Consider the following 23,437-nt stretch of genomic DNA (forward strand, 5'->3'; position numbering starts at 1 on the left):
TTAAATCTAATCCAGACCTCAATGTAATTCTCTGGCTTTCTGAGAATTACACTGCAAGAGCACTTACATTATATTTCATCAAAAGGAAACAAAGCAATTTCTGAAGTGGCAACTGCTCCAGTAAGTGTGATGCAACCAAGTCTGGAGAGATTTTTTTTCTTTGCATTCTAATTATAGATGCTTTTATTTCATAAAGTTACAGATAAGACTTGTCTATTACAAGCCTCTGAAAACTCATTTTGCTAAAATGAAAACATATTTCAAATGCTTTGGAGAACTATTAAGATTATTGAATGCCTAGCATACTGCTTCAAGTCTCCAAGTGGTTCACTATCCTCCCCTAGGGAACAGGCAAGCAGCATGCAATTATCACAGTAATTAAAAAGGTGCAATGATTCTTCTCTTAAAGACTCCTGTTTTATTAATTCTATGGTATGCTTTGGAGACTGGCATTATTTTACTCCTACCCAGCTTAATTATACCGTCATTAGTTTATCAGCATCTCTTTTTAAACCCTTGGGCCAGTTATTAGCATGTCACTTGCTAACAGTTAACCAATAACCACTACACCTTCAAAGCAGGGTCTTCTGCTATAAAAAAAAGCCAATTTGTAGAGACAGATTTAATATCATCATTCAATTTACATTTTTCACTCATTTAACTTCCTGCTTCTAATTTAAGAAGGTTACTGTTTAGCTTAATGAAAACACAAATAATTCTGATGTATTACAAGACACTACCAGGTAATAAAACACTTCCAGTACACACTGGTTTATGAAAGTGAATACCTGTTTTAATACTCAACAGTATGTAACTGAGAACACTGAGAAAACAGAAAGCATATCATATTCTTAAATATAACTAAAATCATGGATATCACTCTCTACTAAGTCTGGCTGAGGTGGAGTTAAATTTCCTTAACAGCAGCCTGTTTGGCACTGCACATTGGATCTGTGACTAATCCAAGGATGGTAACACAACACAATCCTACAGGACAGACTCACTTGCACAGCACCAAGTACTGCATTACCTGATCATACAAGCAGATGAAAAAACTTTTAGAAAAACTGTTTAATGTTAAAATAACTGAAATTATTGTGTATTAAATATGTACTTACCTTGTCCAGACAGACATTTACGTTATTATGAAGGGCATAGTGACCCGGAAACCCTCCTGAAGGGAGCTAGACTTCATTTGTATGCTCCACTTTTGACTAAGCTGAAGTTAGCTTAGCTTAGTAGAGAAAATCTTATAAATACAAAATTCTTAACTATTACTATAATTTAGCTGTACTGCTTTCTGGTACTTTTCATTAACTAATTCTTTCCAGTTATGAGAGGAAGAAAAAATACCAAAAATAACACAAATTAATTAGTACTTGTATAAGTTTGCATCTTCAGTTTGCATAAATGTGGGATTCTGACAACAACCACATTTCATTTTGTGTTTGACATCACACCAGTTCAATTCAACTGAAATGACATGTACTCACTGACAGGTGGCCAGGTAACTTTAAAAAAGCATATGCAATGAAAACATTATTTCTGTTGAAGTACACAATTTTTGTGTTAAAAAGACAAGTAAGACTAGGTAATTCCTTAAAAGACTAGGAACAATGAGCAAATACCACTTTTTACTCCAATTTTCTCTAGCTACACTCCTGCCTAGCTTCCACCAGCTTTACAGCAGACAAGAGATGATTCAAAATATTGGGGGAAAATAGTCATGACCAAAGAAAATCCAGGTCACAGTACCCTCTATTATTTTCTGAGCAGCTAAATCCCAAACTAATATCATTGCCAGTCCTATTGAAAATTATTCTACAATTGCTTCTATATAATAGGTGAACTTTGTATGTTATTACAATCAGAGGCCAGCTCTATTAATTATAACATTCAAAACAGGAGCCAAGATTGCTACAACACACCAGAAATTGCACTAGCTCATTTAGTAAAGAGACATGCTGTCAGTCACTCAAGAAAGCAGTCCTTTGCTAAACCTCATCTGCTAATTGAGACTCAACAGTGAATGCTTTTGCTGTTACTCAGGATCTCTTTTCACTTTATCTACAAGTTTGATACAACTGACATTGAAAAAAAAAGGCATGCACAGTCATTATTTCATCTGCAGTCTACAGTGGCAGAGAAGGTTGCTTTCAAGGTCACTGTAGCTGGAAAATGCTAATATGTTATACTTAAAATCATTCAGTCTTAATTCCTGCAACCTGCTGGTTTAAGACAGACAGTAAAAACTGCCAGTGAACCAACTTCCGTCTTCAGCCCTAGAAACATGCTTACAACTTTCCTGTCACCTTGAGGTACTCACCAGCACACTTTGTTCTTGTTTTGAGAGCTGGGCCAGGAGATCCTGTTCCTCCTTCACCTGGTCTTGTAAGCAACACACTGATTTCATATTCTGTATCAGGATCCAGGTGCCCAATCTTATAGCTTGTGGAGTCCACGGGTTGTATGTCATACCAGCTTCCACTTGAAGTTCGATACTCAACTTCTCTTTGGATAATGGGTCCATCCCCATTGATGGAATTGGCATTCAGCTGTATCCAGAGGTAAGTTGCACCAACTGAGGACAGCTGAGGTGGAGCGATGGGAACTGGTGGCTCTGAAAAACAGTACGGTATGATAAGCCATGATTACACTTCAATTTTTTCTACTTCTAAAGCATTCAAATAAGAAACAGGTTTTGTACTACATTAGAATTGAAGACTGCATAAAAACATGGATATGAAGAAATCACCACTACAGACTTACTTATTTTCATTAAACTGCAATATTCAGATTCTTTTGCTTATGCAGTTGGAGATTCTAACCTGTAGCTTTTGGTTTAAACCTCATAACTCCAAATCAGGTGCAAAAGGAATTCTATTCACTCGACATTCCATGGCAACTCCCAATTTAAAAAGGAAGATAATCTCAGGTTTTCTCATACAAATACAGTTTGTTCTTGATATTAATATTAACCCTACTCAAAACTAATATTTTCAAGATACCATTCATGTTGTAGCCTATCCTTACACATAATGAGAATAGGAATTTCTGCACAAAAACAAAATGAATTTTTTATTAATTATTTTACATATACTTAACTAGTCAGCCTTCATATTTTCACTTCTGTGTAAGCAGAGTAAGTACAGTAATTTTTCAATTTTATACTTTGGTTATTATCAAGGATCTTCTAAATGAAAGCTGGAAGATTTGAGTTTTTACTAGAGGTCTGTTTCTACTTCATGCAATGGCTATTTTCACTAACTGCCACACAGAAATGGTATTCTGAATCACGGAGCAAGCATGCGTGTGATATCCCGATAGTTTGGATTCTGAATATTTCAAACCCAACCAAAGTTTTAAACCCACTTTAATATTTGATGGACATCTTATTTTAAATTAGACTGCAGAAATAATTTGCAGACATCATCTTTTTTAAAGGTAAATAACATATTTTTTTACGCTATTGGTTAAATTACTCTGCTATTTCATGCATCATTTCTGCAAAAAAATCACCTTCCTGTTGGTTAAACATACTCAAGTAGAATGAAATCAAGCCACTGTAATAAGGCACTATTTGATCCAATATTCTTTTCTATTCTTAACATATCAATCAGCAAACACTGCCACCTTCTTAAGGCTACACAGAATATGCAATGAACAAAGGACATCTGTCTTCCCTAAGCTTTACATTCAGACTTAGCCTCTTCTGCTAACCATTTCACTCTGTGTTGAGATACAGGTAGTCAAACAGACAAGAAGCTGAATTTATCTATTTCATAGTTTTGTCATGCTCTTCAAAGTCACAGTTAAAGCAAAGAAAATAAAAGAATGAAGCAAAAGGGAGAAAGGATCTCTGGGAAGCATTTCTTGAGAAATAGCAGACTTGCTATTTTAACAAACATGTAATTTTCCTACAGTATACTACCTTTTTTCATTTATAGAAAGAGTAACTCAGAACACTCAGTACACTGAAGATTAGCTGTGTCTCAGATAGATGGTGTTTCTAATTAGCAAGGTACACTTGCATGCAAGCTTCGATCTGTGCAATCTGTTAGCAATTGATGAAATAAAACACCACAAACCAGCAAACACAGGCATCATCACTGTGTGTTTTCATCTTAAAAAACCCTAAATGATTACTATCCTGAAGAACACAATACAAAGGGCAACAAACCAGAACATCTCCAAAGATATCTATTAAGCATTACTAATTGGAATTGACATAAAAATAGCTATAAAAATATTGTGGCAGATTCCAGGATATAAAGAATATTGTTTAGATTTTCAAATCAGCAGTGAAAGCATTGTTTAATGTCAATAGCAATATATGGCAAACGGATGTCATTGCTGAGTTAGAAATATACTGTTGTTTGATTGAAACTATTCTTCCTAAAGTGTGTAAACTATGGCTTCATGCAGTGATAGTATGTCTGGAAACAGTTCTGACTTAACTCAAAATGATTTAGCATCAATTTAAATCATTAGGCTGTTTTGTGAACCAAAACGTGAAATGTAACTTTTATAAAGCATCCTAAGGCATTTACTTAGCCATGCTGAAAGAACAGTTAATTACTTTCAAGTTTCAAATGCTACTAAAGGCTGTTGAAGTGCCATTCAAAATGCAAACTCAGGAGTTAGGTCACTAAGGTTAGTAGTTACACCAATTCATTCCAAATATTACAAGTACTTGAAACAGATAGTATTTTATTGTCCTTTTATACCTCAGGGCATGCTTTTCAATTCTCTGGGACCACAATGAAAAGGTTAATTCAAGTCACACTATTTCAGCAAAGCCTGCATATACTGCAATTTCATACTATTAACATGGTTTAAGACCGAAAGTTACCTTCTTACCAGAGATTGAGACTACCTAAAATCAAGCCTTCATTACACATATGATGCTCATATTAAGTGATTGGTTAAAAACACAAGAGTCAATTAAGTAGATCTTCTAATACAAACACTATATATCCAAACATAATTAACTGATTTTAAGACTGAAGTCTGAAATGTATTCTTCTGTCTTATTTATTTTTTCTTTTGACAGAATGATTTATTATTTTAAAATGCCGAAGAGTTTGAATCACTTAGGTAGGTACCACAGTGCAGCGCTACTGTCCTTCACTAAAAGCAGTTTTACTGGCAGCCACTGGGGTAGTCTCAATTAAATAGCATGCAAATTAATACCTTCATGAAACAGTACAATAGACTTGATATTTCAGGGCTGTGTATGTTCAAGGAAGGACTTTCAACTGACAGCAGAAACAAATTTGTAGCAGTAGCTATTTAGTACAATGACTTATCTTGAAGAGGAGCTCTTCCCTGCATATCTCCTCCTGAAGCAAATGGCCAAATTTATTCAGTACTGTGAATATTTTTAACACAGAATATTAACTGAAAAAAAAAAGGTAAGTGGATCCAGACTTCAAATTTTATGCCTTTTAGACTTCAAACCTCCTCTTGAATTCTCTGACAAATGACAATGGGCGCAATCCCTTGGAGAAAGGATATCATGGCTACCTTACAAAGCCAAAGGTCTGCAGGTGACAGAAAGCTTTAAGCAGGTGCTCTCATGTGACTCTACATAAATGGATCACTTGAATATGAGGAAGAGACAGACTTTATGATAAGGAGAAGCCCTTCTCTTACACAGATAATAAAAAACAAATGTAGCCATACATGAATGTAAACTATTTATTCTTATGCACTTTTTATAAATTGAAAACACACCTGAAACTGCAACTCCTTCATTTAAACTGCTTTGTTCTTAAATTACACAGATTTTCCAAACATTTTCTACAACATCTTAACATCTTTTACTCTGCAGTTATTTTCAAATTTTAATTGGGAGGGGAAAGGCATCACTGTAGATAATATAAATCTATAAGATTTAAGTGAGTTAAAGACAAAAACAGACAATTCTTCTCTGTGCCTCAGAAGCACTACCTTGAAAAATGACAAAATCTACTTCCTCACTTTCTGCAAATGCATCAATGTGGGTATGTTTACCTTCCTCTCTTTCTTCCCCTCTACAAAATCATAGAATCATGTTGGAAAATACCTCCAAGATAATGAAATGCGACCTTTGACCAAACACCAAGATGCCAACCAAACCACGGCACTAAGTGAATATTTTCAGGGACGGGGGCCCCACTACCTCCCTGGGTAGCCCTTTCCAACGCTTCACGAAGAATATTTTTCCTTAGTTATGTCCAATCCAAATCTCCCTGGCAAAGCTGGAGTCTATGAGCTCTTGTCTTGTCTCCTGTTGCCTGGGAGAAGAGGCTGACTCCCACCTGGCTATGACCTCCTGTCAGGCAGCTGTAGAGAGCAATGAGGTCCCCTCTAAACCTCCTTTTCTCTAGGCTAAACACCTCCATTGCCCTCAGCTGCTCCTGACCCACTCTCAGACTCTTCACCAGGTCCTTGCCATTCTCACTCCAGCACCTTAGTGTCTCTCCTGTAGTGAGGGGAGCAGAAGGGGACACAGCACTCAAGGTGAGGCCTCACCAGTGCCAAGTACGGGGAGACAATCACTGCCCTGGTCCTGCTGGCCACATAGAGGCCAGGGCACCACCAGCCTTCTTGGTCACCACATGCCAGCTCAAGTTCTTGGTCACCTTCTTGGTCACCATGTGCCAGCTCAGGTTCAACCAGCTGTCAAAACCAGCATCCCCATGTCCTTCTCCCCAGCTTTTAGTACTTGTGTGGTCCCCATTTTCACCTACCTTCCCTCTCATTTCAGAACACCTCCAGTTTGCCTTTCCTTTCAGTCCCAGCACGAACAACCTCATCGGGGTATGAAGCTTCTTGTTCTTGCCCTCCTCACTATCCTCATTGTTAATCTATCACCATTTTACTCTCAAAGTACAAGGATTCAGCAAGATGGAGGACTGTACACTAAAAGCACACAAATGGTAAGCTCATGGTTCCTGATCTCTGCACCTGGATCCAGCCTGCCCCAGAGCAGCTGAGATCCCTGCTTGCAATTAAATTCCGTACACTGTATTTAGAATTTCAGGGGAATTTGAAAGATGATCTCAAATAAGTCCCAGGGTCTTGCTGGGTTTTATTTAGTAGTTTGTTAACTGTGTTTGAGAACAGATTTTCACAGGAAGAGAAAAATCGCATTTTTTACATAACTACTACCCTCTTGAAAAAATATTACTGCTTCAAAGTCCAGAGCCTTCAGCACTTTCCTATGGCAAGTTCACTAAGATGGATGAACTCTATCAGCTCTTCTAGTTGGAGGGTTTCTCAACACCTTCAGGCTGAGGCACACACCTACACTGAAAAATACAAGTCTCCAGTCAGGCTGCCACAAAATGAGCATATGAAACTGGACTTCATTATAGGAATTGTTAGGGAACAATAAAAATAAGTTCTAATGCCAGCACTGCTGGTAAAAAAAGGGTACAGACAGTGATGGATCCAGCATGAAAGGTTAGTTGGAGAGCAAAATCAGATGCCAAGTATCTGTGTATATTTAATGTATGAGAACAATTGATATCACAGATAAGTAATTGTTGATATTTTCTTACTATGTCTTGATGTCAAAATGGCTTTGTTTTCCAGAATAAATTCTTTGCTCTTGAGGTCCTGAAGAGGTTTGGGTCTTTTCCCAGTGTTAAAAAAATTTTCCATTTGGAAAATGCAGACATTTAAGCTGCCAGCATTACAGATGGCTACCTTTCTATGCCCTTGCTTAAAAACCTAGCCAAACTCCTTTTAACCAATTTGACACCTAGGTTTACCTTGTTTGAACTCAATAAGCAGTCTGAACTCTGTAATAATCTGATGTCTGCTAGACAGGCTCATTCTGTTCTCCTAAATCTAATCTGTGTTGGATCTGCCCGCTATTAGAAACTTCAACCTAGGGAATGTATGTAGAACTCTAATTTACTCCACCAAATGCATTTAATCAATTCCACCCAACTATTTTCCTTTTGCTCAATGTTTGATTACTTTTATGTCATCTATTAGATACAAGCTGATGTTTTTTACAGTAAGTGGGTTATCTGACAAGGCCAATTTCATGCCTCCCATTAGATAAAGTGACATTTCAATCCAATTCTCTGACAAACTTAGATGAGGATATCGTGCCATTTGAGCACAGACAATGACAAGGCACTTGTCTTTTCAGCCTTTCTTATCAGAACAAACACTCAGGTAAATTGAAAACCTCCCCTTCAGGATTTATTTAAATAGAACAATCAATACTTTATTACACCATCCTCTAAAAGGCATCTAAGTTACCACAAACAAGTTTTCAACTAAAACTCTTTCTCTCCCCCCTCCACTTTAAGGCCAGACTAATTGTTCACTGACAAGCTTTTTCTCATTAACTAGACAATATTCATGTTTACTCTTATTTAATAATAGAACAGACAGCTCTTTAATTGCAATTTTCCCCCTCCATACTGCTGAAACATGCTCACTCAGGTGAAAAAAAGAAGACAAAAAAAAGAACAGAGTAAGAACACCTGGCAGTTTCTTAAATGTCTTTCATTTTCAAGATCTCATTCCTATTCCTTTGTGATTGTAGGTTTGATTTGCAGCACCTTAAAATAGCAGCCCTTCTGTTCTTTTCAAGAGTTTTGGTACCTTGTCTCCAGTGCCACACACCATCAGGCCACAACAGCACTACAAAGCCGAAAGATCTTTCCAAACATAATTGGAATCTACTTAGAGTAAGTTCCTGTTTAGTGAAACTTTGTCTACAGTGAAGTGGAATGAATGTTGTACAAGAGTTCTAACCCACTCTACTGCGCAAACATCTCGACTTAAAAGCAAATATGTTTTGAAAAAAGCCCTATGCCAGAGTAAAACTTTTTGCAACTTGAGTTACAGGTTCAGTAACCAAAATGAAATGGAGCATGATAAATGTGAAGAACTGATCCTCTTCAACTTACGAATGTGCCATTTGACTCTCCTGTCATTTCAGCAACGTAATTCTAAAGAAATTCCTCGTAAGGCAGTTTAGTTACACAAGTGTAAACGAAAAGAGAATTAAATTCATTGCTTGTAACAAAGAGGGGGGAGTAATCACACCAATGTTTTTACACATACTATTATTAAGCCATCAGCAATTCACAATTATACTAAACATGTAGTGTGGGCATATATACATTCTTCATGATTTATGGATAGTAATGGATTAAAAAATATATAGCTGCACTGAACTCAACCTGTTATCTTTGAAGTCTGCTAACTGATATTGCAGAAAACCTGCTAAAAATTAGGAAATACCATTTCTTAATTACATGCCATCAATAAGAAAGCGTATTTATTCATTAGCCCCTAATGCTGCTGTTCAGTACAGTCATCTAATGTTTTACAGCACAATGCTTAAAATGGGTCTTTTTAGGTCAGAAGGAATGACCTGCAGGTGGTCTCATAAAAGCTCCAATACAGGCAATGGGGATTACCATAATTACTTTGCCACTCTACAAGCAGTTAATGGGATTACACCCTAAGGCTATCCACTTGCTCACAGTGCCCAGTGCAGATTTTCTGAAAGAATCTGGGTAAGCACAAATGCTTTAATGATACGCTTCATAATTTCATCTATTGCACCTCAAAAGAAGCACTAATAAATTAAAATACCCTGAATCAAAGAGACTGAGAAGAAATGAACTCTGGCTTCCTGCACCTCTCCTCACTGATGCAGTAACTCCTCCCTCTGCCTCCTACAGGCACTGCTCATTCCTCTTTGTTTTCACTTGTGTTAGGTCTGAAAGATGCTTCATCATTCCTACTGGGGTTATAGTGCACGCTTCCTTTTTTTGCTGACTTTCATACATATCTATTTTTGGCCATCCACTTTATTTTCTTTTCATGCTTGGACTGAAATAACCTCATTTTTTCCACCATGCCTTATAATTACATTCTCATCTCACCCACTCTATTTGTTTCTCTTTTCATCTGTTCATTTAAATAGCTCTTTTATGTTTTCATGCTACAATTTTTCTTGTCTTGTTACCTTCATACCCTGGTTATTTCCAACATCCTTCTCTTGTCCTGTTTCTCTGCATTTTCTCTACAACACATTTACTAAAACCCTATTCTTGCTTTTGGAAAATGGTTTATTCTCAATTATGGCTTTCTTGCATCCTCTTCTACTGGTGACAGATTATTCCCCATTCCAAGTGTTCCCCAAAGTACTTTAAAAAACCCTTCCATATACTGAAATATGTGTATTTTATGTGTCCACTTAAATGTAAATCTTGCATACTTTGTAGTAAGTATATTTTTAGAATACCATCCCCACAAAGCAGGCAAGTAGCCATTATCATGTTCATACTTCAAATAACGTTGTAAAGACATACAGGTCTGAACAGTGCGTTTTAGGGAAATACTGAAAACAGCAATCAGCAAGTACCTAGTTAATTAGCCCTGGCTTCTTCTATCACTCCCTTGTTACAGCTGGATAGACTCTTAGGATTTACATAAGTAAAATCTATTTACTGAACCTCTTATCAAGTTTAACAGGCTATGGATGACATTCTTACTGCATTAGCAACTGCAAGCCCTGATTGCACACAGGGAGCATGCCAATACTGATTTGTATGGTGAAGTACCTTTGACTATCAGTTCTGCATAGTTGGATACACCAACTCCTCCTTCCGTCCGGATCATGCAGCGATAGTTGCCGGCGTCCCGCTTGGTGGCATTCACCACACTGAAGAGAGCTACAAATCGCCGGGCATTGAACACTTTTATGTCCTTCAGAGGTGCATCCCGTACATAAATACCCTATGCAAAGAAAATAAAATAAATATTGTGGTTAGTCATATTAAAAAATATATACTGATGATCCATTTTACTTCTCCCAAGTTCCCCAGAAGGAGAGATAAAAGCAGAAGTCTGTATGTTACTTTTACAGGTGTGACAGCGAGACTTTTCTGCCTTCCCGTGCGAGTTAAACCATTCATCATGAGTGGGCAACTGTTAATCTGTAACAGTTGCTTTCAGCTCTTTATAGATTAACCAAGAGAAACATATGAGAACAATGTAACATTTGCTTGCTTGTTTTACACAAACACTTAGATTTTTTAGAAAATGTAGCCCAGCATAGTCAGCCTGTGCTTTCTCTTGACTTCCTGCATCTGTTGCTTGGGATATGCATTTTTCAGGGAAACATTAGTGGATGGTTCTCATAGCAGCACCCACCCAAGGGGTTATCAGTGACTCTGGTGGAAGAGACTAGGCAGAGATTAATCAGGTAAATGACCTGAAGCTGTCTCCATCTCTCACTTTCTCAGCATAGCACTGGAAACTGGGTAGTTTCTTTTTCAGCACAGTGTCTTGCTGTCAATTCAACACATTACATGTATGGCACAAGAAAATGAGCCCTGTAACAGCTGAGGAGCACAAGGAGCAAAAAACAGAGGGCGGAAGACAGAATAAGGCATAGATGACAACTTGCCACATCCTTTGACACAGAGATAATGGCAGAGAGACTTGGCTCTCAAATCCTCATCAGAACTCATGCTCCACCTGACCATGAAATAGGATATGTGCACTACAAACATTCACAACCCCGCAGAAAATGTGTAATGATTGAATTATGAAAGCTGGATGGAAAAAAATAAAATCAAACCAACCACCAAAATGTAGTGACAACATTAACCCAAACAAGCAAACAAGAAAGATGCACTTGTTATACAATGGTATGTATTCCAACACACCGAAGGCTACAACCAATATCGAAACATGAAGACAAACTGGAAAATGCCAACCAGCACGTCACAAAAATCACTCTCTCCAGGAAGGCAACACACTGTCTGATGCTAAATATTGACACCAGGTATGTTTAGTGTTTCTCTGACTGGAGGAGCTTCAAGCAGATCAAGGATCCTGCACTATCAAGCTTCTATAAACCAACAACACTGGTGATTGTCTGCTTTTCTGTCCCAGAGTCTGTAATTTCTCCAGCTCAATTTAAGACATATAGAAAATACTGATCTCATTTTACGATGATCTTATTTACCACTAAATTGGAAGTATCCTTGAAATACAAGTTACAACAGAAGAATTCTAAACAACAATCACACAAAATTAAACTCATCCATAAATCACAAAACCAAGTCAAAGTTAATCATGCTGTTATACCAAAGAAGCAACATAATTAACAATAAATACTGATTCTAATGCACAGTAAAGTTATTTCCTCTTCAAAAGAAAACATGGGTGATGTCTAGCTAATGTGAAAGGGGAAAAAAAGTTGTAATATGTCCAAAGAAGAATGTGCTATCACGTCTTAAAAATTATTCAGTCATAAATTATTGAGAATTCCTTCAGATAGTTGACAGCTCCTTAAGGTTCCTCAAAGTTTGAGCTGCTGATAAAGCAGCTTCTGTGATGCGGCATTGCAGTCACAAAAACCTAAACTTGGAAAGAAACATTTCAAACTAATATTTCAAAACTACTATTTTTTGCCACTGTAATATCCTTCTAGCGAGAATGGCTGCTGATAACAGGAGATAAGCAGTGGGTTAATTAGAAGTTTGGAGAATGAGTATTTCTTAAAAGCCACATTGTTTCTTACCTAATACAATAACTTAATTAATCCTGATAATCAGAACTGCTGATCAATCAGTCACAAGCCCTAAGCCAGTTTTAAAGTATGTTACTACAGCTTTCAGGCTCTTGAAGGATCCCAAACATACCCAAATCTCATGGTTACATTACACCCATCCATATCACCATTCCCATTTTTCTAGCTGCAACATCAGGAAGGCATGCAACATGCATACAGGCTATTTTATCCTGCCAAGAAATAGGATAAGTTATTCCCCAGGGAAAAACATAGTGCCACACAATGATTAATTCTAGCACCTAAACTAGCTCAGCTCATTTAGAGTGGGAACAAACTACTTCGCTCTCCAGCCTGCACAGAAAACCCCCCTTCCACATGGGACACCTGCATCCACAACTTACCAGGACACTTACGAGTCACCATACAACTGAAGAACTGTAAATATTTTAAAATAATTTCTTGCTTTTCCCCCAGAGAAAGAGATGTGAAGGGAAAGGATGAAGCAATGCCACTGTAATTTCTGCCTTAATCTGCAGTTCCTGAAGAGGGGGCAATCATGGCAAGATATGGTGCATACACAGCCCCTGCTGGCCCTACACAGAGAACTGTCTCCTACCACACCATTCCCTCAGACCTCCAAGGGGCTGGTAAAAACCCTGAACTTCACAGTCTGGGTGTTCACAGACACTGCCAGCAGTCCTTGAAGGCAACTGCTCCAACAACTATCCCTAGAGGACACATTTCCCATCTTTTTCATGCATATTTAGAATGGAAATCGGAACTAATCAATGCACTGTAGCAGTTACAATAAATTACTATTTCACCTGCCTCCCATAATCTTTTTCACCTTCTGCTGATTCTCAAATATACTAATCTCACCTGATTTTGAATGTTTTAACTGCTGTTCTAGAACAGGAAATCTTAGTTTGATCAAATAATTGACTTACATGGCTTCGTAACACATGTCATTGATTCACATACCAATAATTTTAACTGAAAAAAAGAGAAGCCAAATTAGACCAGGAAGCATAGATCACTTGCTCAAATGAAAAAGCTAGAGAAGCCTTAAACGTAACTCAGCTTGGTTCCACAGAGGATTTGAGCAAATTTTCCCTCCACCAAAATCCAGGTGAGAAAAGGTTATTAATTGTGGCTTCAAAATTCATGAAAGAGCTCTGGAATAAAAATCCTTTATTATTAATACTAAAACAAAGCTGTAAAATATATGGGAGATTATTATCAATAAAGATTATCTTGACTGAATTCTCTTGAACATTGCAAACTCATGGAGGCAAAGTGTAGTGTGTCTAATTATATGTTAGAACTCAAATAGTCCCACAGAATCACTAGCATGACATTTTTTACTGGAACTCAAAGAAGAAAAAAGTCCAATTTTCTTCTTTAGTCTCTTTAGGGAGAAATATATTGAAGGAAAATATAGTGTCTGTAACAGACAAAGAAACATAATTGCTTTACGTTTTCCACAAGAAAAAATACAGCCCAAGAGAGCAAGTTTTCCCTCCCTTCTGGGATGACAGCAAATGAGTAGGAGAGCTGCCTAATTGATTTAAGCCTAAGCATAAAGGAACAATAATGAAGGTAATGAATTCAAGTGTAAGGAAAGTTCAATCTATAGGCATTGTTCAATCCTCTAGGCAACTGGAAGACTGTTACAAAGGCTGCGCAGAAAAAAAATTTAAAAAATAATCCCACACCTACAACTTCTCCCAAACTCTTATTTCAGCAGTAGAATAATGGGAGAAGACTATTTTTAGTCTGAAAAAATGCTATTAACAATTTGATGTATAAATACAGAATTGTTTCTGTTGTAGCAGTACCCACACATCCAGCTTCACTCCTTTATTTGTGATTCACATTTTGTTTCCCCTGACTTACTGCCATGATTTCAGAAAGTTACCCAGGTTTGGTATCTTTTTTTCCAGTGTTTAACAGGCCCATTTCAGCTCACTGTGTGATAAATTACCAGTTCTCAGTGCTGACTGCTAACAGCTATTTCATTTAGAATGGTTAAAAATAACATATCAAATGAAAACTTGTTTATTAAACATTCTAGCACATCCCGTTACCATTTCTTCACAAAGAACTATTTTTAGTAGCCTTCAGAAAAGTAAGTTTTCATCACTCCCTAATGCAACAATCTAAACACGCACAAATAGAGTTCGATTATGATATTTTTTACTAACTATAATGATATTTTATTTACTAACCGTATGATATTTTATACTAACTATATATAACAGTTTACTAACTAACTATAGTTAGTTTTACTAACTATAGTCATTAAAACTTGACTCTTAGGTTTTTTGAGATTCTTCAATTTACCAGTAGGTCTTGCAAATTCTCACTTTTTACATGAAAGCCTGAGTCTTCCCAAATACATGACATTTTATTGAAAAATAAACAAAAAATGACAAGTCCGTAATTGACTGATCCCATTCCAGAAAAGAGGATAAAATTAATGATTAGCAATATAGCACTATGGTACTGGTATTAAAACCTACTAGCACAGGTTGTTCAAGCAAATTTGCAGCATCCTGTTTTCTGGGTGGGGCTTTTGTTTTGTTTGGTTTTTTAAAATATGATTCAAAAATAAATACGGTTCTTTTAACTTTCTTTACTTCAGCCCTGATTTGCCACACAAAAGTCTGAGGCTTTAGTACTGATTAGGGCTGTTAGCTCTTCCTGCCCCTGGGACTTTGAGAACTGTGTGAACAGGATACTTCATTCTTTACAAAGAGGAAGCTGCCATAATCATTTAATGTTAGACCTGCTTGGTCTACAAAGGCCATGTCCCCAGGGCAGAGCTATCTCACCTCCTTAGAACACAAGAACCATGGTCACAGAATAAATACTGAGATCCAAAAATGAAAGTAACAGATTTCACTGGCTGCCGAGGAACCTGTGCATTTTCAAATGCTCAGAGAAAGCTTTCAAAAAATACCAAATGCATATGTAAAGAAATGCCATTTAAGCCAACTAATAAAAATATATAACCGGTAAGTCACTTGTAAGAATAAATTTTCTATTAAAAACAAGTTATTTAATATATGGGGATATAAAAATAAGCTTAATTTAACTTCAAGATTTACACAGCTTGAAAAACCCATATTCCTAGTACCAATATATTAAATGCATATACCGACAGCTAAAAGCATTGTTAAAATGCATGTTATTTTTCCATTTTAGGTAAGTTAGACTGAAAAAAAAATAGGTTATAGTTCTTTAAATTACACTTACTGGCTCTTCTAGGCTAGGCAATGAACTAATTCTAAGTCTTTTAAATGAACAGCAATTTAGCAGCAACAATCTATATATTAAACCTTTCAGAAATACTTTTAACAAAAATGTAGCAGCAATTCAAAGGCATTGAACTTCTGGGATGTTACATCCAGCACTACCAGTGATAATCACTCTCAAGGCAAGTATCAACAATTTTGTGAGAAAGTTAAAAGGAAACATCAGTCAGCCTCTGTCCATATGGGTAGATTAGGCAGCTTTTTATACTTTTAACAGAAGAAAGGGTTTGTATTATCCCACTTCCAAATATGCACATTTATAAAACTGTGATTAGAGTCACACCAGCGGGATCTCAAATAAAACCAGCAAGGCCAGAAGCAATTTTTGTTTAAAATGTGTATAAAACCTAAATCAAATAGTAATTAATACCTCAGGAATATTACTTTGCAGAGTTCAGGTAATTCCAGTAACTAAGATGGCTACCTCTGAATTTCTAGATTCATGTTCATAACCAAGACAACTTTTGTCAGTCTAGTTTAGAGCCATCACACATCCTGTGATTATCCAGTATTTATTCCATCTAAGTTAACAGCTCTATTTCATTCAAGTAATAAGGGCAAGATAGAAAAAGATGATTATTGTCCTATTCAGAATTATTCTGCTATGAGATGGAATTGCTCTCTGCAGGTGTAACTAACGGGCATTGAAGCAAGCTATTATTATTATTTTACCTTTCAAGAAAGGCTTCTGCTTTCAGTAATTTAATGTTTGATAACTGAGCCTTTTCTTCAAATCACACAGGCCTCCAGAAGTCCCTGTTTATTATGACTAAACCTAAATACTGGCTGGAGTTGTCAGGTTGTATCATAAAATCCTATTTAAGTTACACATTGAGTAGTCACATCAAAAATGAAGCACTGACATCTATTTGAAGACACAGTTACAAACACAAAGTAAACAAAGACAATGTATTTTCTGGAGTCATTAAACTCTTTGTAATTTAACCAAAGCAGTTACTCCCTACTCATATACTGAAATTATGTTGTATCATTCTGACAGGAGAAAATCTGTTATTACATAGACATTTTAGAAGTAAGGAAAATAAATCCAAAAATTCAACTCCTGTTCAGTCTATTTCTTATTTTTACTTTAAATTCCAGAGCAGCTAAGAAGAGTTTATCTCCTCTAACAATTCGCCAGTGCTCACAAAATATGTAAAATCACAAATCTTCTTTCCATTCATTTTTAATAGCACACAATAGAATATAAAATGAGTTGCAGAAAACTACAGCCTCAGAAACATCTGGAGAAAACAAAGTACCAGAAAATATCTAACAGGGAGTTTAATACTTGAATAAAAATTATGGCAATGATCCATGTATCTACCATGCATTTTGTTGGAACTCACAGTCCTACTTATAAAGTCATTTACTCAAATAATGTATATTAATTCTTTGAAGTACACAACACTTAGTACTTATCATCCTCCTGTTTGTGTTTAAAATTCCAAGACCTAGGATGAACACCTTGCTAAAAACTGAAGTGAACATATACAGGAATTTAAATACTCTGAGGCTTGGCATTCTGCAGATGTCAGGCTTATGGAGGGGCCAGAAAGAAGCAAAGTGATGAGGAGAAATTGAGGAAGCAGAGCTCATTAGCTTAATTTTCATTGGTACACACTACACAAGGCCTAGTAATGCAGGTCTTTGCTTTTTCTAGGCAACTACATAATAGGAGAGTTAAAAACCAGGGCACTTATGCCCCACATTTCCTTCACTTCAAAAGTGTTAATGTGGGGAAGAAAGGCAGCGTGGGAAGAAAAATCTCCAACATGCAAGTTGTGGGGCCAGCCTGAAGTCTACTGCAAAGTTTAAAACAAGCAGAACAGCAGGCAAAGCCAAAGCAACATTGAGTCCTACCAAACAGGTAAGGAAGAAGCAGCCAATAAGGAGACACACACAGAGATTTGAGGATGACAAATCATTATGGGCTCAGCTACTGCCTCCTGGATAGATTCTTCCAAATGGGAGGAATGAATGGTGAAAACAGAGTAAAGAAAGCTGTAATAAACCTCTCAATCTTGTCAGTGCAATTTGAATAAAAACAACCATAGCAGCAATAATCAGTAGAAATTAAGGCACAAATTGGTTCATGTAACAAGAAGCTGATATAGAGGGCTTTGGCTGGAGGCGTTTCAGTCTTAATTACTGAGACAATCACACTAATCAAGTCACAGTTTAACAGCTCCCACCCCCAACATTCACCTTCCCCAGTGGTCTGTTTCCTTCCCATCATGTTCTCCTTGGATTTAAACTTGACTTTGGTTTTCCTTGCCTCAAAACAGCTTCAAAAGCCTTTATTCTTTATTTTTTTTAAAAAAAGCCTCTCCTGAACTCCAATTTGAACAAGATACCTTCCTCCCAGCACTAAGTCTGCACATTTTACCTACAGCATTCATGGTAAAGGTCATTGTTTCTTCCTCCCAAAGGTCCAGCATAGCACAGAAAACTTACTGAATTTATTTTATCTGTTCCCTAATTCTTGCGTGTCCTTAAGTGATTCTTCTGCTGCTGAACAGTGCTTCATATCAAGGCAGTCTTCAGGACCCAGAAACAGGCCAACATCCTGCACTCTTGAAAGGAAAGCTGACTTTAACCAGCTCTCTGTGGCACAGGTCAACTGTTTCACTACCTTACGTCTGTTAATCACCATTTCATTATTTAACACTCCACAGTAACTGGAAGACTAACACATCACAATGAGTTTCTTGAAAAATGAACCCTTGGGTTGCTTCATTTTTAAAATCAGACAAGAATTTCCAAAAGGTTTGACTGATAAAGGTAATCCCAGAATAACTTTTCTTATGGGTTACTTCATCAGATGAGAATATATATACATAGGGATGGAAGAAAGGAAAGGTTTACATGTATCCCCTCTGACCTATGTATGTACTTGTCTGCAGATAAGCAAATTTTCTGCAAACCAATATATGTAGTCAATTCATTAATATTTGGTAGCTTCTGTATACCTGAGATACATATCAAAAACAGGGAGAAAAGGAAGAAGAAACAAGAACTATTATTACCTGTTACCACAAGTATTTTATATAGAGTTCATGTTTTGTATCATCCTTGTAATACAAAAACAGTAACAGCTCTCTTGCATGGTACTTCTGACACTATAGATATAATATGCAAACGCAGAAGATCAAAATCCAGTCACTGTTCAGGCTACTTGCAAACAAACTTGGCCAAGCTTTCCCCAAGTCTCTTCAGGTTTTGCACTGTTGTCCATAATGAAGGTCCCAGTGCATTTAAGAGAGTTTACAGCGTACCTCTAAAAGGAAAACTTCTACAGTTCATGAATGCTTCAGGTTTCCTTCTTCTCTCAAATCTCTTTTGGATACTGAAGATTACCAAAAAGACAGCAGATAAGGGACACTATTTTTGTGAGAAAAATGCTTTTTCAAACTTTAATGCCTCTATTAAAAAATTCTGACCCCACATTACCTTCATAAGCAGGAACACTTGGCTATACTAGTTGGATACCAAGTGCATATTTCAGTTTCACAAGCACACTCTTGGCAAAGCAAACTCCACCTCTGCTAGACAGGTGACAAAGGAAGGCCTTTGGAGAACATCACCCATTATCACTCCTTCCAACCTGATGGATGACCAGCACCACTGCAAAGGAAAGCACATCTGCCCTCTATCTACGCTACATTTTTCCTACTGCATCAAGGCTTGCTTAGGGTCTTAGGGTTTTTAATAAAACAATCAGATTTGCTTACATTCCCTAAGTTTCTTTTTTGGCATCACTACCAACATGGTCTCTTGTGCTTACTGACCTGAAGAGTTCCTGATTTAGGGGTTTTGAGTGATATCATAACTGTTTTGAGTAATATTCACAACTGTTAAGTATTTTCACCAGAATTCAACTATTTTGGGTAACACTTCCAGACCATTCAGGAATGATGGGGCTGGTACAAGATGATAGAAGTGACATTTATTTTTCCACCTACCCTATCCAAATTATTTTAGTATCAATAACAAATTCACTGACATTTCCTCATGGTTACCAACATATGGTTTTTTGTGCCATGCATTCCAGTCTGGGTGGACTGGGAGACGCAGCCTGTAGAGCAGCTTTGCTGGCCAGGTTTCTCCAGTGTCTCTCCAGGAGAGAATATAAGGCTTATTTCTGGCTCCACTGTTACATGTCATACAAGTCATGGAAAGCTGTAAATTCAGAATAGCTGCTCCACCATCAGGCATTTGACTTTTTCCAGCTGTGCCTTTCACTGCTCATCATACAAGGGAAGAGCATGCAGTGCCTGCATTACCACTTAGTGCTGCTGAAGCTAAACTATAACAGAAAACTTGGTGTCCAAGGGGGAAAGCCACCTTTAATGGACATGCCCACCACACTCCCAACATGTTCAGCTGCACACAGATTACTAATAAAATCACTAGACTCAAAGGTTTCTGCCACCTCCAAACCTCACCGAAGTCAAAACACTTCACAGATACATCAATTTCAAGATAACATTTTGCTTTTTGCATATGTTCACCGGGATTTATCATTAACAGTCCACAATTAATTAATTTCTCCTAGTTTCTGGTATTGCTAATAATTAAAGATACTGTAAGAGAAATCTTAGCATCAGAGAAGCATTAGTCAAACCTATAGTCAGACAAGAATTAAACCAGTAAGCCCATGTAAAAAAGTGTATTATATGCATCAGATAATTTACATGTAAGGCAGATAATGAGGGCTTTACCAAAGACACAGCTCCTTAGACACTGCCTAACACAAACACACTAACACAATACACAAACACAATATATATCACACTGTTGTTCACAGATGTTTTTCTGCCATATGGTAAGGTTACTGCACAATTACTGAAAAAAAACTAAAACCAATTAATGGCAATTAATATAAAATACTGAATTTTGGGGAATATAAATATAATAAAATACTGAATTTTGGGGAATTAATATAAAATACTGGGAAAAAAGCACTAAATATATACATGAGTGGAGGGGGGGACACAAAGAAATTAACATTCCAAAACCTGGAAATAATATTAAATAATCATCAGAATTTAACAAAAATAAATAAAGATTTAACTTTCACCTATACAGTAATGTATAGTGTCCCTTCCTACAGGAAATTAATTGTTCTTCTTACAATAAAATCATCTCAGCTTATCCTAAAAACACATCAGGAGGCACATGCTTCAGGATGCATGCAATCTTGGCAAAATCTTCAGCTGACTGATGCCATTAAAGCTCTTCTCAAGGCAATGGACTCCAGACAATTTGCATTGCACAGGGTGGTTTGACCAGTCTTGGAAGACTGAACTATTGATGAGCAGGAGGAAAATGGTCTTGTGCACTCCTGTAGTACACAAATGCACCTATTCATAAAACAACAAGTATTTTAATATTCAAATGAACATCTTTAGGCCTATCTCATTGTACAGTTTACATCAAAAGTTCCACCTGTTTGTGTTACCAAGTTATAAGACAGACATATGATTTAACAGTTGAGTTGATGCTTCACTATCAAAATGGCCAAAGCATTTTTTTTCTTCAAGTACTTCAAAACTTGGCTATGAAAATTATAATTATGGGAAAGTCTAAGAGTATACAGCACAACAAAAACTTCTTCTGGAAGTCCAGAGCTTCGTTCACCTTCTGGGTTACTGTATGCAATTTACATAAAGGAGCACACACAGAGACAATTTTGTGTATCTTATAAATCTATTTGATTTTCATCATCTGCAAAGAGTAATTTCACTTGTTCTACATTCTTACAAGGATGTTTTTGATATCTGTCATTTGGGTACGTTTGTATTCCTGAGGAAAACAATTTGCTTTCCAGAACTCCCTCTGACACAGGACTATATTTCTTCCTTTGAAAAAGTAATAAATAATGCATACAGGTAGTTTTGTATACAGATGAATAAAATCTCTCATAGTCTTCACACCTTCAGCCAAAGATTACTGAGGATAAAAAAAAAATACACTGAATAGGGTGAAAGACAGCTTTCAAGAAAGACTAAAAGAAAAGCCAAATCCAGGAAATAACTATTTACATAAGGTAGAAGAGAGATTGGCCATTAAAGTAATACTGTTCTTAGTTTCTTGGCTGCAAATGAAGTAGAACACATCCTGCATGCATAAACCAAGGTATGAAAGATTTTACCCTCTACCCTTTTATCAAAAAAATATCCATTAGTCTCTTGCTACTGGTAAATCTGATGATGCTGCTTACTATAGCTGTCAGACATATCCTGAGATCCTATTGTTATCTGCTCACCCTCACAAATTTCTACTTTTAGTTCTCTATTTCTGCAATACAATTTACGTGTCTGAGAATAACATTTTAAAATAACTATTTACATTTCAACCGTGTTTTAGAATAAAGTCAGGAAAAATAAATTACTGCAGTGAAGTGACGACCTCTCTTTTTCATCAGCTACAGCTTTCCACTCTTTGAGGAAGCTGTCTCAAGAAAGGCTACTCACATCGAGTCAAAGCACATGTCTGAAAAATGCAATTGCAATACCAAAAGATTGTGTTTGATATTAAAATGGAATTTCATTATATCTGGGTATGACTTGACAGCAATTTCCTGTAAATCATACTGTAGCTCATTCTAAGAACAAGCAGCACACAGAGGCAACTGAATCAACCTACTGCAAATAACAAGGAGCAGCAGATAAGGATGGGAAAATTAAGAGGAGGAGACAGGCCTTGGAAGCTATGGAAAACCAAGCAAATTCCTTGCAAGCCAACAACATGATTTTGGTGCAGTGTACTTCCAAAAACGAATTCTACACCCTCTCTCCTATAATTCAGAGTTGTGCTTCCTATGCCAAGTTACTGGACTCTAAGAGGCTTTTCAGAAAACTGTCTCAGCTGCTTTCATTTGACCAGTAACAGCTCAGTGTTGCACCTGTTCATTTCTTTCCTACACTGGGAGCACAGGAATGACATTTTTGCTCAACCATTCAATAGGAGAGAAAGAATCATCACATACTAGCAATACCCTGTGCTGTTTACAGATGTGAAAAAAGAAAATGTAAGCAGATTAGACACATCTTTTAATTGTAGAAATTCAGATGTTTTTTAAGGTATGTTTACGTTAAGAATATAATCTAGTGGAGATGTGAATTCATAAACATACAATTTAACCAATAACCTTATTAACCAGACACTCATTACAATGACAAAAACAAACTTGTATGATGGTTTTACTACATGGTTTTCTTGAGTCCTTTCATTTGAATTTAACCTGAAATGGTATCAGTGAAAATACTCAATTTGCTGTCAGATTATCTGACAAGCTTACAATCATAGCTCAAGAACTAGGGAGTATGGCTGCCTAGTGGAATGAGGAAAAATGTTCTTCTGCACTATGCAATAGGTAAACAGCTTTCTGTCTTCCCTTTCCCAAAAGAGTAAATACTGATCACAGCATCATGAAACAAATTTCATGCCTCAGTGGTCTAATTTGGGCAGCTAACATATGAATCGTGATTCCCTGCAGGCCCTTTCAATTGTAGAAAGTTCTACAATACTCCATAAATTAACAGACTTCATGTTCCAAAGGGAATAA

At 36.8% G+C, this 23,437-nt stretch overlaps 1 protein-coding gene across 1 annotated transcript in view; it reads right to left on the reverse strand.

Moving 5' to 3' along the window:
* The window catches only part of PTPRM (protein tyrosine phosphatase receptor type M), a 441,589-nt gene that overhangs the window by 265,590 nt on the left and 152,562 nt on the right, over positions 1-23,437 (reverse strand). The window contains exons 6-7 of the mRNA XM_058023915.1: positions 10,587-10,761; positions 2,327-2,620 (exon numbers count right to left, since the gene is read on the reverse strand). Of these exons, the coding sequence (XP_057879898.1) occupies positions 2,327-2,620; positions 10,587-10,761 (469 nt within the window). The remainder of the gene's footprint in view (positions 1-2,326; positions 2,621-10,586; positions 10,762-23,437) is intronic.

This window comes from Melospiza georgiana, chromosome 1, assembly GCF_028018845.1.
Source record: "Melospiza georgiana isolate bMelGeo1 chromosome 1, bMelGeo1.pri, whole genome shotgun sequence".
NCBI lineage: Eukaryota > Metazoa > Chordata > Aves > Passeriformes > Passerellidae > Melospiza > Melospiza georgiana.